The sequence below is a fragment of the Delphinapterus leucas genome, chromosome 17 (assembly GCF_059928025.1).
Source record: "Delphinapterus leucas isolate spDelLeu-1000000601 "Yukka" chromosome 17, BTC_Dleu_Yukka2, whole genome shotgun sequence".
Classification (NCBI taxonomy): Eukaryota; Metazoa; Chordata; class Mammalia; order Artiodactyla; family Monodontidae; genus Delphinapterus; species Delphinapterus leucas.
In genome coordinates, this window is record NC_143145.1 from 34,098,141 (window position 1) to 34,114,709 (window position 16,569).

General features: G+C 32.7%; 1 protein-coding gene across 1 annotated transcript in view; it reads right to left on the reverse strand.

Annotated features, from left to right (window-relative positions):
• The window catches only part of RIMS2 (regulating synaptic membrane exocytosis 2), a 359,754-nt gene extending 344,764 nt beyond the window's left edge, over window positions 1–14,990 (reverse strand). Inside the window, exon 1 of the mRNA XM_022584628.3 lies at window positions 12,986–14,990. Coding sequence (XP_022440336.1) covers window positions 12,986–13,107 — 122 coding nt within the window. The 5' untranslated portion in view covers window positions 13,108–14,990. The remainder of the gene's footprint in view (window positions 1–12,985) is intronic.
• Window positions 14,991–16,569: the final 1,579 nt, after the last annotated feature.

Genomic DNA, 16,569 nt, shown 5'->3' on the forward strand with positions numbered 1-16,569 from the left:
AATGAACATACATGCAAAATCCTCAAAAATATTAGCAATATGACTTCAACAATACATTAAAAGAATCATATACCATGATCAAAGTGATACACCATTTAACAAAATTGATGATACAGCAATTAACAAAATGAAGGGAAAAATTACTTGATCATTCTAACAGACATGGGAAATGCATCTGACAAAATACAACACCCATTCATGAAAAAAACTCTCAACAAAGTGGGTACAGAGAAAACATACCTCAACATAATAAAGGCCATATATGACAAGCCTACAGCTAACATTATACTCTAAGATCAGAACAAGGTGCTTTTCCTTGCCACTTTTATTCAACATAGTACTAAAAGTCCTAGTCAGAGTAATTAGTCAAGAAAAAGAATGAAAAGGCATCCAAAGCAGGAAGAAGAAAAACTGTCTCTATTTGCAGATGACATGATATCATATATGTGTGCGTGTGTGTATGTATGTGTGTGTGTGTATATATGTATATATATATGAAGCTCTACCAAAAAAATTGTTAGAACTAATAAACAAATTCAGTAAAGTTTCAGCAAAGAAAATCAGTATACAAAAATCAATTGCACTTGTATACACTAATAACAAACTATCAGGAAGAGAAATTAAGAAATAAGAAAACAATCCCATTTACAACTGCATGAAAAAAAAAAACCTAAGAACAAATTTGATCAAGGAGGTGAAAGGCCTGTACACTGAAAACTATAAAACACTGATGAAAAAATTGAAGCCAAAAAAAGAGAAGAAAGAAAAAAAAAAGAAATTGAAGCATACACAAATAAATGGAAAGACAGTCCATGCTTATGGGATGGAAGAATTAATATAGCTAAAATGTCCATACTGCATTTTAGTATGGACATTTTAAATGTCCATACAAGCAATCTACAGATTCAATGCAATTCCTATCAAAATTCCAATGGCATTTCTCACAGAACAAGAAGAAACAATCCTAATATTTGTATGGAACCACAAAAGACCCCGAATAGCCAAAGCAATCTTGAGAAAGAAGAACAAAGCTGGAGGCATCACACTTCCTAATTTCAAACTATATTATAAAGCTATGGTAATCAAAACAGTAGAATACTGGCGTAAACCAGACATATAGTTCAAAGGAATAGAACAGAAAGCCCAGAAACAAACCCACACATATATGGTCAATTAATTTATGACAAAGGAGCCATGATATATATTGGAGAAATGATAGTCTCTTCAATAAATGGCGCTGGGAAGACTAGATAGCCACATACAAAAGAATGAAACTGGACCACTATCTTACACAATACACAAAAATCAACTCCAAATGGACTAAAGATTTGCATGTAAGATATGAAACCATAAAACTTCTGGAAAAAAACACAGAGGATGGACTTCCCTGGTGGCGCAGCGGTTGGGAGTCCGCCTGCCGATGCAGGACACACGGGTTCGTGCCCCGGTCTGGGAAGATCCCACATGCCGCGGAGCGGCTAGGCCCGTGAGCCATGGCCGCTGAGCCTGCACGTCCGGAGCCTGTGCTCCACAACGGGAGAGGCCACAACAGTGAGAGGCCCGTGTACCGCGAAAAACAAACAAACAAACAAACAAAAAAAACACAGAGGATAAGCTCCTTGACATCGGTTTTGGCAATGATTTTTTGAATTTGACCACAAAAGCAAAGGCAAAAAAAGCAAAAGTAAACAAGTGGGGCTACATCAAACTAAAAGGTTTTTGTACAGCAAAGGAAATCATCAAGAAAATGAGAAGGCAACATGTGGAATGGGAGAAAATATTTGCAAATCATATGTCTGAAAAGAAGTTAATATCCAAAATATACAAAGAACTCAAACAACTCAATGGGGAAAACTCCAATTAATACATGGACAGAGGATCTGAATAGATATTTTCCAAAGATGACAGCAAATGACCAACAGGTCCATGAAAATGTGCTCAACATCGCTCATCATCAGGAAATGCAAATCAAAACCACAAAGAGATATCACCTGTTAGAATGGCTATTATCAAAAAGACAAGAAATAACAAGTGGTGGCATAAATGTGGAAAAAAAGGAACCTTTCTGTGCTGTTAGCAAGAATGTCAATTGTTTCAGCCACTGTGGAAAACAGTATAGAGATGCCTCAAAAAATTAAAAATAGAACTATCATATGAATCAGCAATTCCACTCTCCAGTACTTATGCAAAGTAAATGAAAACACTAACTTGAAAGGATATATGCACCCCCATGTTCACTGCAGCATTATTTACAGCAGCCAAAACATAGAAACAACTTAAGTGTCCATCGATGGATAGATAACGAAAAGGTGTTATATAAACACAATGGAATATTATTTAGCCATAAAAGAAGGAAATCCTGCCATTTGCAACATGGATGGACCTTGGGGGCATTATGCTAAGTGAAATAAGTCAGACAGAGAAACATAAATACTATATGATCTCACTTATATGTGGAATCTAAAAATGAATTCATAGATATGAGAAGAAATGGGTGGGTGCCAGTTGGGGTCGGGGGGGAGCGGGAGAGAGAATGGAAGGTAGTTAAAAGGTAACAACTTCCATTTATAAGATAAATAAGTCCTGGGGATGTAATGTACAGCATGGAGACTATAGTTAACAATACTGTATTTTATATTTGAGGGTTGCTAAGAAAGTAAATCTGAAAAGTTCTCATCACAAGATTTAAAAATTGCAACTGCGTGGTGATGGATGTTAACTAAAGAACTGGGTTCTGCCAACAAACTTAATGAACTTGGAAATAGATTCCTCCCATGATCTTCTAGATAAGAGCCCAGGCTAGCCAACATCTTCAGTCAGCCTTGTGAAACCCTAAATAGAGAAGTCAGAGCCCACCTGGACTTCCAACCTACAGAGCTGCAAATAATAAAAGGGTACTGTTTTAACCTACTAATCTTGTGGTAATATAGAGCTAATACCCATATTAGGTGTTTTATATAGTAATGAACCTTCTTTATATAAGCCAACATGAATAAAAATAACTAAAATGAGAGAATTAAAAGATTCATATGCTCATGTAGGTGATGAATTCCATATAGTCTTTGGACAGTATTATCAAACTGTGGTACCATTTTTCATTAATATTGCTCATCTATATATTTGTTGTAATGTCAGTGACAAAGGATATAATGAGCATTTTCTCTAGCTCTGTGGGCTTCATGGAAAATATGGTAATATTCTTTGAAACACACATTGCTCTAAGTGTATTTTCATCATCAGATTTACATTGTGTGCAATAGTTTTATAAAAAACTTCCATTTCTTGAGAAAAGGTAATGTATCCCATTTTTATGTTCACCAAGTTTTGTTTCAAAATTAAGATATAACTCAGCAGACCCAAAGAAGTAATGTTCAGAAAAATGTTCAATGCAAAAAATACACTGTGGCATTGGAAAAATTATTAATTTAAAAGATGGGCCATGATTACAAATAATTATCAAATTTTCAGCACACAGTTTTTATTTTTTATATTGTGATTGACACCAGTTGAAGAATCAATTGGTGACTACTCTCACAAAGAGGAGTTTCATCTTTAGCCTACTCATTGTCATCACAAACGTCATCAAATTTCCTTTAAAAATTCCCTATCGAAATTATCATTGAAATATGATGGCTTTTGTGTCTTCATTACATCTGATCATTTTCTCTTATAATGAGATCAGTTATATCAATCTTATGCTTTCTATAAAGAAAGCCTATCCATACATTGCTCATATTTTACCACTAGCAATAGTCATTAGAATATGGATGAAGTACAGTAGTAAAGAAAGACTTTAAGCCACCAGTCATATATGCTAAGCATCTGAAACATGGCTGGTCCAAATCAAGTTGTTCTGCAAGTGTGAAATACATACCCGATTTTGAAGACCTTTTACCAAAAAAGCATAATTTAAAACATTTCATTTATGATTTTATATTGATTATGTGTTGAAATGGCAATTCTTTGGATATACTGAGTTAAATAAAATATATTATTAAAATTAATTTCCAGGGAACTCTACTCAATACTTGGTAATGACCCATATGGGAATAGAATTTAAAAATGAGTGGATATATGTATATGTATAACTGATTCACTTTGCTGTACAGCAGAAACTAGCACAACACTGTAAATCAACTATACTCAAAGAAAAAATAATTATTAAAAAAATTTTAGTAAAATAAAATTAATTTCAAAAAAGAAAGACTATTTAAAAGTTACATATTCTCTCTATATTCTGATGATACAATGATAATTTAACTAAAACATGAGGTTCGTAATCAGTCACTGTCCAATGATATTTGGAAAATCACAACAAATTACAGAGAATGAAGATGAGATTACAAAAGTAGCTACAGATATAATTTCTGCCAGCATAGTGTTTAACAAATGCAATTAAAAATACTAAAGAACAGATTCCTCTTTTGATAATGGCCAAACAGCTCCCATCAAATGAACCATCCCAAAGATAATAAGTTCTGGGCAAAATATGAACAAAAAGTTATTTGAAGGCCCTAGAGAGTAACAAAAAGAAGACAGACACTGGGGTGCAACTGACATTTGGAAAAAGAGAATGACACTGGATGAGTTTCCCATTTTTATGGCTTTTAGCCAAATCCAATCAATACCTAAAGGCTAAATCCATATTAGAAAACTCAGTCTTACTATCTCAAAAAACCAGAGGAAAGAGTTTGAGCAAATATAGCAGGTAGAAAATGAGGACAGAATGACAAAAAGAAAGCTAAAGAAAGAAAAAATTAAATTCTGTGTATAATAAACACTGCCCAAATCTCATGCATGCAGAGGAAGAATTCAAACAGTTCAGTTAAAATTAAAATAATTAAACCAAAATCTCAGCTCTTGTACCTCAGGGGAAAACAAAGTATGTAGCTCAATCTCTGCCGTATTAACTTCCTGCTTTAAAAATAATCAGCACTCGGAACAGATTTCAGAGTCTTATCTATAAAGTATTGTTAATCATGTCCAAAATATAAATAAAATTTACTTGATATATTAAGAAATAGAAAATCATGATCCTTACTCAAGAGAAAAAACAATAAACAGAGACTGAGAGCAAACCTGGATGTTAAAATTAGCAGAAAAGGATGTTAAAGCTACTGTAGTAACTATGTTAAAGGAAGTAAAGATAATATGCTCATATGAGTGAAAAGATGGGAAATCTCAACAGAGAAACAGTGACTATAAAAAATAACCAAATGGAAATTTTAGAACAAAAAATAAAATTTCTGAAATTAAAAATTCACTAGATGAGCTTTTCATCTGATAGAGATTATGAAAGAATCTTGAAAATTACAAAATCTGAAAAAGAGAGAAAAAAATTTTAATTATGGAATATCTGGGATGACTTCTAAATGGTCTAAAATACCAAAATTGGAAAATCAGAATGAAAAGAAAGTTAAGATAAAAACACTGATCAGCAAAATAGTAGACAAACAAGACAGAAAATCAACAAAGCTAAAATAAAAAATAAACCGATCAAGCAAAAGGACGAATTTCATGAATTACAAAATACCAATATCAAAAATAAAAGAAGGGTTATCACTATCAATTCCATAGACATTAAAAAGATAATAAAGGAAAATTACAAAATTTGTAACTTTTTTTAAACTGTTAATAAACTAATGGACTATCACAACTTGTATTTAACATTGTACTATTTGTCCTAATAAGACAAGTAAAAGAAACAAAAAGCATAAATACTGGAAAAAAAAGTAGAACTGTATCTATTTGCAGATGACTTGAATGTTTACATAGGGTATCATAACAAATCTATAAAACAATTATTAAACTAATAAGTAAATTTGGTAAGGTCAAAAGATACAATGTTAATATTGAAAATAAATTATTTACATAAAAGCAGAAAACAACTAGAAACTGAAATTTTAAAAATAATTCCATTTATAGTATGATCAAATACTTTATATACTTATTAAAAAACGTCATTCAAGACCTCTACCCTTAAAACTACAAAACATTCTTAGATAAATTAAAGAAGACCTAAATAAATGAAGAAATATCCAAAGGGAAAAATCAATGTTTTTAGATGTTAATTCTCCCTAAATCAATGTACAGAAATACAACACAATCCTAGACTCAATCCTAGCAAACTTTTAAATCAAAATTAACAAATTGATTATAAAATGTATATGAAAATGCAAAGGACCTAGAATATCCAGCCTATCTTGAAAAAGAATAAAGGTGGAGAACTTACACTACCTGACTTCAAGATTACTATAAAGGTAAGACATTAGGATACTGCAGAAAGATAGACAAATAGATCAATGGAACAAAATAGATAGCCCTGAAATTGAATCATACTTATACAATTATTTAATCCTCTACAAAGGTGACAAAGCAATCCAGTAGAGAGTAGAAAGTCTAAGTCTTTTCAGCAAATGGTGGTAAAACACTGGATATCAACCAGGAAAAATATGAATCTTGACCCCTACTTCACACCATACACACAAAAATTAATGTGATGCATTGTATACCTAAATTAAAAAGCGAAAACTCTATAAAGCTTCTGAAAGATATATAGGAGGATAGTTTGATGACTTAGGGATTGGCAAAGAATTGTTTGACAGCACACAGAAAACAAAAACTCTAAAAGAAAAGCACTGATAAATTAGATTTTATCAAAATTAAAACTTCTGCTCATCTAAAGGAATTACTAAGAAAATAAACAGGCAAACAACAGACTGCAAGATATATTCACAGAGCATATATCTGACAAATGACTGATATCTAGAATAAAGAACTTTTGCAACTCATTAATAAAAAACAAAAACAGCCTACATTTTAAAAAATTGAATAGACACTTCACAAAGGAAGATATTTTCTAAAATTTTGAACAGACACTTCACAAAGGAAGATATACAAATGGCCAATGAGCATATGAAAAAGTGCCTGACATTGTTAGTCATTAGGCAAACACTATCAAAGGGAGTTGCTATTATAAACTCACCAGAATGACAAAAAATTAAAAAGATGTATATCATCAAATGTTGGAAAGTGTGTGAAACCACCAAAACTCTCAAACATATTTGGTGAGAGTTTAATTATTTTTAAAACATGATCTGGCATTATAAAACTAAATATAGACCTATCCTATCACCCAAGGATTCCTCTTCTAGGTATTCATCCAAGAGAAATAAAAATATATGTCCACAAGGAGATTAATATTAGAGTGTAGAATATTCATAAAATAGAATACTACTCCTAGGGAAAGGAAAAACTACTCAATATGCAACAACATGGATGAATTTTTTTAAAATTATGCCGATTAAAAGTCTTTTATAAAATTATGCTGATTAAAAGTCTTTTATAAAATTGGTTTCAATTACATGAACTTCTAGAAGAGACAAAACAGTCTATACTAAGAAAAAAAATCAGAACAATATTTGGTTCTGGAGGCTGAGGGGAGCCAGTATTGACTGTAAAGAATCATGAGGGATATAAGTGTGGGAATTCAGAGGTTAATAAATATATAGCCCCTAATTCAAGAGGCTCACAGTATAGTGACTTCACCAATATCACATAGCCAGCAAGTAGCAGACCCAAGATATGAACACAATTCCTGTGTTCACTGCACAATGTAAAGCTACCACAATATATGTAGAAAAGTCAGGCACAAATCAACTGCTGACTAAACATGGCAGCTCTCCTTGAGGTTTTCCTTTACCTCTATATCTGACATTTCAAAGGTCATGCAATGAAATGGAAAGTTTAAAGGAACTCAACTAAGAAGTCCTGAGTTTAAGTAAGCAGCTGAAAATCGTGTTCCTTATAGCCTAATCTGGGTCCCACGTCTCACTTTCTAAACCAGAGCTGCTCCACTATTAACTGCTTTACATATTGAGTTAGATTTTAAAGGAAGTGTTCTCTGCTAAAATCAAAAGACAAACAAAAACCATGGCTTGAAAAACACTAGACAAAATAAAGATCCCTCATAGTTTAAGATGCCACAATTTTAACGTGCAATGGCTTTTTTCATTTTGCCCCCAAAAAAGTGCTCACAAACATTTCTGAGATCCTTAAAACTTCTCAAATTCAGAACCTAAATTCCTAGATCAGCCCTAGGAATTCTTTGCTTGGGTACATGAATCTTTGTCATTAATTCATAAATGGATATGAAGACAGGTCATAGCATATACGAAGTGAATTCACTTTACTATTCAGTGCATAGTGCCAGAATTAAACAAAGTAAGTTTACCAGTAATTATCTTCTTTGAGTTTTCTCAGATTCCTTACAATCATATAGAAGCTGATAATAAAAAAGTATAGCTAACTTTTACATGTAAGTCATCAACAAAAGCAGTAACTTTATAAAAAGTTCTTTGAATAGAGAAAATAGTACTTAGAGACTGTGCATCAGTATCAGATTAAGTATCTATACTAATAATTGTGGTATATGGTTAAGATGCACAATAAACATTCCGGTAAAAATATTAATGGTACACATCTAGGAATCAAAAGTCACTCTGATTAGAAATATAAAGAGACAACTGTTAAAATAAACCTTTATGTCTATAATATAACTATTATCATAATAATTATATATTTAACAAGGTTTATACAGGTACATATATGTGTGTGTAGGTATGTGCATGCACATGTGCGCATTCACATCAGACTCTTGGGTGCTTTATCTTTCAGAATACAGACTGTTCATGAAATATGTTCCTATAATGAAAAATCGATTGTGCTGTGATCATAACAACTCCAAACAATGCACACTGTGCAGACTGCACTCCCAGAACTATAAAAAGTAAGCATGCTGTTCTTTCAATGTCAAAGTAGTCGTTAATGTGCCATGATGAATAACAGGTGTCTGTGCCAAAAACCCTGAGCATAAATTAATGGCTTCATTATAAACCAAAGCAATAGTAAATGCTATGTAAAGGACTAAATATTTCTGACCAAAAACACTACCAGATGAAATAATTATTTCCTTTGCAAAATCAAATTTTATTTAAAATAATATTAATGCTTTAGAACTGTGGGAATGTTTCAGAGGAAAAGAGCCCATTTACACTAGGTGAATTCAAGCTTTACATTTCAGTTCTATAATTAGAGTGGCTCTGTAATTTATTGTCAAATAACAACACTTTTGAGAGAGAAAAGCAGTACTAATAGTAATCAGTGGGGGACAGCAGGCATAAACTGGGACCAGTCCAGGCAAATCAGATAATATGGTTACTTACTTGTAATTGAAAACTCCAACAAATCCAAATCTTCTTTGATCTAGTAGGTTTTTTAAATCTTACTTTTAAATATTAAAGCCTGCATAACTCATTATATGTAGATGGAAAGGAGAGAAAGACTGTCTCTATTTTATTATCTATTCTGAATAAATTGCAGTCCTGTTATGCCCCTGTGTGGCCAGCCATCACAGCAAATTCACTGTCACACATTTAGCGATAGAGAAATAATTACAGGTTTGTAGGAAAGTACAAGAAATGTTACTAAAAAATCCGAAAATGGAAAACCTTATTAAGTACATTTTTTCCACAAATATTATCACAAAAGATAGTCATCATTATTATGTTATTTGAATACTGCTCAAAGCAACTGATTACTCAAGGCCCTGAACACTTAAAAATATACCTTCTAGCATCCCAACATTTTTGTTTGCTTCCAAAGACAAGATCACAAAATTTAGATTTTATAATGAATTTAGTACTTGAGAACTTTTTGCTGGTAACAAAAGCAATTATCTTTTTATCCTGATTAAATAATTTAATTTGGGGAAAAATGAGTTTACAGTAAGAAAATTTGATAATAAGAATTTAAAGTGTCATTTTATCAAAACCTATCAAGTGGATTTACATTGGATGCCAACACAAATTTTTTTTTCTTGTTGGACCTTCGGTTGTTTTATTTTAGCTGTAAAAGAAGATAATATCCTTCCACTTCCTTTATGCACAAAAATGGTACTCAAGAATCACAATAAGAGAATCAGCTAAGAACTTTCAGTTTGAAACATAAGGTTCATGCTATATGGTTTCCAACAAAAAGCCCATCTAAAATATTTTGATTTTTTTCACTCATAAATAAATTTTAATTATTCATTAGATAACAAAATATTTTAACAATCTACAGTTACCTCCAGTTTAGTGACTTTTGATGCATAAATATTATTGTGTATTGAAAATCTTTGCTTCTTTAACAAGTTGAACCTGGAAATGCTTTTGGAATAATTATTATGGGAGATTTTCATTTTTAACCTTTTATTGCTTGTATGTCATAGAAGTAAACTGCCCTACCACCTGAAAATCTGATGAAAGTTACAAATTTAGGGACAAGATGAAAGTTGCAAATTTAGGGACAAGATGAAAGTTGCAAATTTAGGGACAAGATTAGTTACCTAGAAAAAGTCTCAAGAAAACTAGTTGACAGAGTTCCCTTTCGATAATAGATTGTCTACTATTAACACAAAGTACTATTCTAGTAATTTCTCCTAGAAAGCAATTCAGAATAAAATATAATGCAATTGTCCATATCTATGATGTTATGTTCCTGTCACTTTAAAGATCATACTTAATGTCACAATACAATGACTGAATATTCCATTTCAACTAATCCAATTAAACAATTATTATTAATGTAATAACAACCAACACTGCTCTTCCAGAGTGACAGTTATAGAATTGATGCTCCAACTTTAAGACCTTTATTATGTCCAGTCCACAAAGTTGAAAGGCCTGTTATTTAGAAACATTTTTAAAGTTGTTGTAAGAGCACATCATCTGATGACATACTCATATCATCTTTGTTCCATAATTTTTTCTTCAAGAATGATATTTTTAGTCGACATCTTACTTTTCTGATTCAGTGTCTAAGCAGAATAAGAATTTTAAAAGTCCACTGTATCTGATCTGAACCCAAAGTAACCAAGACATTAGAATATGTGGCAATATTAATTATAAGTTCATATAAACTTATTTTCACTTTGATACTTCTAAAATAATAACTCTTTGTATAACTGGTTTTGCTTGATTAAAAGTAAATCAAGTAGTTTGCATTTATGAAGATCAGTAGAGCTACATGTGAAAAAATGTCATGTTTTCTGAAGACTAAGAAGTCAAAACTATATAAAGGCAGGGGATTTATTCCTCCTAAAACAGAATAAATCTTTATTGATTAACTGGTAGTTTCAGATAATTTTAGATAAAAAATCAAAAAAGTTAAATAAGACTGGCTCACAGAAGCATTAGAAACTTCACAATTTAATGTTTAACTGCAGCAACATAAAATTCCAGGTTTTTTAATAATGAGAGCATTGCAATTATAAGCATGCCAACAATAATAGAAACTTGAGGCCAAGGAAAAGAACAGTAATAGGGATGCACACAATTCCCTCAAAAAATAGATATTCTCATATTTTAAAACTACTAACATATACTTTAAAACTAATTCCATACCATGCTGTTAATAGCACCACTTCTAAAGTGAATGTATACCCAGCCCAAATATTAATATTTTTAACACATAAATTCTTGGCATAAAAAAAAAGAAATAGAAATCAAACAAGGAATAGATGTATAAAGGATGAGTACCAATCCTAAAAGTCTGATAGCTTCAGATCATGGAAATTTTAAGAAAGCCATACTGCCTCTTTTATGTAAATGTAAAATGCAATACAGATTATTTTTATCATTACAGATACTCAAGCAATGTATTACTAAACTAAAAAGAAAAATCTTAAAATATAGATAGCCTATTTTAGAATATCACAGAATTTCATAACTCACATATTTTAAATTAGTCCAAAAACTAAATGTAAAAAACAATCAAATTAGTTAATTGAAGAGAACTGTATGGGGAAAGAAGTGAAATTTTATAAAAAAAGATATGTTATTCTATATTCCATGAAAAGGTCATAGATATATTTATCATCAGTAAACATTTTAAATGTCAACAAATTCTAAAAGCCTCCTTTTCATTTGCTAAATCAAAACATATACTGTGTAATAGGCATTTTTTAAATCTCTAAAATAGGCTGCCTCACATTGTTCAGAGACCCTAAAAGGAAGAGACCAGCAAAAACCATTCAATATTCTATGCACTCTTAGTTCTCCCTCAATTTCCAGAAGGTTTCAGTGCATTATCATTTTCACAGGATTTCCTTCTCAGTCTTTCACCACATATATTTAGTTTAAATGGGGTCTTTTCTACACTAGGTATATAACATTAGAAATTCTCAAAACGCAAACAACTTAAATGAGGGGAGAACTGGGTGATAAAACAGCATTTTAAAAGCATTCTTTAATAGGCTATCTCTTTTAGTGTAAGCCAGAGAAACCATCTAAAACATATGTCCATAATTTAACAACCTTCACCACACACACACACACACACACACACACACACACACACACCCCAAAAAAAGATCAGGTTGAAAAAGCAATAGGAATTTATAACAAAGCATCCTTCCAAACTAGCTGACCTAATACAAAGCGTTATTAGCAGTTCCATAATATAGCTTGTTTTAAAGTGATTATTGATCTACCCTGCATAGAGAAATGTCTTAGACCTAGAAAACATCTTCCACATGTTTTATAAAGAGCATGCATGATTGCTAATTCAGATGTTCCAACAAATCACATATGATTATATATCCCCATCCTTATATATGCAATGTAATCACTGGCGTGATCACAAAGGAAAAATATCTATCAGACATTTTAAGTTAATCATTTTATTAGAAAATGAAATCATGAAACAGCCTGTATTATGTTTCAGAGGTCAAGCTAGTTAAATTTAAGATGCTTTTTGTGCTTTGAGGTAAGCTTATTTTCTTTCTTAAAATCAATTAAGAACTACATAAAATTTTATATTTATGATTAAAAAGACAACACCCTTATACTACTAATATTTCAATACTGAACAATTTTACAGACATATAAGATTATTATTCTGAAAATATCAATACTAGAAGAATATATAGTTTAGCTTTACCCACCTTGTATTGTTCAGTGTTTGTCCAAAAAGCTCATTTTGTAAAATATTTGGTGGGGATGAAAAAACCCCATGAAAATGAGATAAAACAGAATTGCAGACCTGGCGCAATGTCTCAAATTGCATTTTCCTTCCTTTTTTCTTCCTTCTCTTATTTTTCCTTACCACCTGTCTTTAAAGTCATCTATTTGCAGACACCATCAAATAAAAACATGCCAATCAAGTTCCATATTTCTCCTGAGCTCTGTAAAAACTGCGCTTAAATGAGCAGAGGTTGATAGTTAATTGTACAGTCATTATTCTTCTAATTCAGTCGTAGAAGATTCAGTACCCGTGCGGCTTTCGGCTTTCTCCTGACTGTAGCAAGAATTCTAAACAGCAGTAAGCTTTTTGGGCATTCCCAGCTGAAGTGCGAAGCTGAGCTGCTTTCATGTACTCTACTCATATTTCTCTCAGCCTATTAAAAACACGCAATGAATAGATGCTGTCATCAGGAGTTTCAGCACATCTGGCTACCAGCAATAATATCTCAGAAGTAATAAAAATGGGGCAAGGTATCTTCTCAATGTTACTACTAGGTAAGAGGGAGAGAAACTATAAATTTCCCAACCCTTTTCTCTTTCCCTGAAAAATGAATAACTCCAGCAACAGAGTATATAGGTCTCATCAATGTACAGGTTGCGGCATAGGACCAGAACACTCAAAAAATAAGTAGTAGGCTTTCCTGGTGGCACAATGGCTAGGAATCCGCCTGCCAACGCAGCAGACAAGGGTTCGAGCCCTGGTCCGGGAAGATCCCACATGCCGCGGAGCAACTAAGCCCGTGTGCCATAACTACTGAGCCTGCGCTCTAGAGCCCCCGAACCACAACTACTGAAGCCTGTGTGCCTAGAGCCCATGCTCTGCAGCAAGAGAAGCCACTGCAATGAGAAGCCCGTGCACCGCAACGAAGAGTAGCCCCCGCTCGCCACAACTAGAGAAAGCCCGCACACAGCAACGAAGACCCAACACAGCCAAAAATAAATAAATAAAATTTTAAAAAATACTTGAAAAAAAAGTAGTATATCCTTCTTTTGATATCATGAAGCAATAAAAATATAACAGACAATAGGGCTTTTATTGCCTGCATTTATAATGCCATAATTCTCAAGAGACATTTGGAAAACATATACTTAGTTGTCTTAATACTTGTTTAATTTTAAAACGTCTTCATCGGGCCTCCCTGGTGGCGCAGTGGTTGAGAGTCCGCCTGCCTATGCAGGGGACAAGGGTTCGTGCCCCGGTCCGGGAGGATCCCACATGCCGGGGAGCGGCTGGGCCCGTGAGCCATGGCCGCTTGGCCTGCACGTCCGGAGCCTGTGCTCCGCATCGGAAGAGGCCACAACAGTGAGAGGCCCGCGTACCGCAAAAAAAACAAAACAAAACAAAAAACGTCTTCATCTATTTATCTTTAAAGGAAAATGAACAATTAAAGGAAAGTGAACAATGTTCAATCTGGGCCCTTTCTAAAGGCCATACATAGTGACTACATGATATTTATGTAATGGTAGAAACAAATTATACCTTATCAATTAAAACTCACTTAAACAGCACACATAAAATATGAACTTTCTCACAAATCAAAAAAACACAACGAAGGCCAGAGAGACTTTATCAACTATTATTAATTTATTTCAATAATGGTGGTCACAGTATTTTTCAGAAGGATATTTCCTGACGGCCCCAGTGGTCTTAGAGTACCCCAGATCACCATCCATTCTTAATGAGTAATTCTGGTTTAGATAAAATCTTAGGTTACTCTATATCCAGAATCATCCATCTTTCTACAACAGATGCTCTGGTGTAGCTCTGGTGAATTTAAAACCAAATTTTAAAAATCAACTCACTTATAGAGATGATTAATATATTTATTGATCTCTAATTGTCCCTAAATCATGACATTTCTTTAACAGATGCATCCCTTTTAGCCCTTTTTCCCTCAACTTTTAGCCTTAACCTCCTCTATCCCCTTTCACACACATACCACTATCAATAAATATGCACTTAAATACACTAAGAAGTTTTTTTAGAAGTGGTGAATTCTTTTTTGACATGAATAAACATGTCACGAAATAACACAAAATAAACAATAATATAAATTTTTAAATGATACAAAGTAAACATGTAATAATATAAACTTTTAAACAAATCATTTACTTCTTTTATAAACTAAGGTCTTCAATTATGGATTTGTCCTCAACTAAGAGTGTTCCTATTTTGCTTATTATTTTAGATTTTTATAGGTGCACACTAATCTATTTATGAAATATACACATAATAGTCATAAAGTATTTTTTGGCTTATAAAGTACTTCTAAATTTTTTTAATATCTAGAAAACATTATGAGTAAGTGATAATGTTGCTATCGTTTTGTAGATGAAAAGAAACTTAGGTGTTAAGGGATTAAAGATCACACAGCTTGTAAAAGATAGAGTATTTGAATGAAGGTCTTTGCTTCAGACTCCACTTCACATGCTCCTTCCCTGTTATTCTATCTTCTATATACGTGCACACGTGGGCGCACACACATACACATATACAGACATATATGCACATCTATTTGTAAATAGATCAGTCTCCATAGATGAACAGGAAACCTACCTGCCAGTGACCCAGTCAAGTATATTTCAGTTAGAGCAAACATCTCAAATTTTTCAACTCACAAGTAACTTTAAATGGGTTTCTTCCATTTAACTCAAACAGAAGCAACCTGATGTGCTTCAAATTTTTAAGCCTCTGATTACAAGGTTGATTTTCACATCTATGAAAGGTCAGTTTCCATAAGTGGAAACATGCATTTTTAAATTCTTACTCTCAAAGCTTATACCATCTGTGATATACATATACATATATATAGTTTTCCCCCTTGTGGGTAGATTCAATTTTTATAAATAATCAAAAGCCATTTTAAAGCAACTCTATTAAATAAGAAGGTGATTACACTGCAAAACACTCTCTGTCATTAAAAAAAGTTTCTTTGAAGGCAAGCTCACAGCAAGAGTTTCAAAAATGGTCTAAGCAATAGAAAGACTACTGGAATGAGCCTCAAAATGGTTTCTTTGAAGTAAACAATATAGCAACGACCTTCCTCAGAGCCTTATTTTCCAGCTGTCGCTGTACAACACACACTTCTGGTTGGCTTACTCACAGTTCCTTCAATATCTCAGAGGAGATTTCTTCCACTTTCCCACCTCATTATCACCTTTCACCTTCTCCTACTCATCCTTAAGGGCTCAAATGTCACTTTCTCAAAAAAACTTTCTTTGACCTGGATTAGGTCTCCATTATGCACTCTCATTGTACCCTTTACTTTTTCTTCATAGCATTTGATAAAAGTATAACTATATATTTACTTGAAAAAGAATGTTTGTCTTTCACCCTCAGTTCCATGAGATTAAGGCCCACATTTATTTGTTTACCACAGTGCCTAGTATAGAGTAGGTGCTTAATAAATAAGAAGCCTAAATTTTATGGAAAACTTAATTATTTTTTATTCACATCCCATAAGTAGGACAGGAAACTGCTCAGGGCTGAATTTGGTTCTTAGCT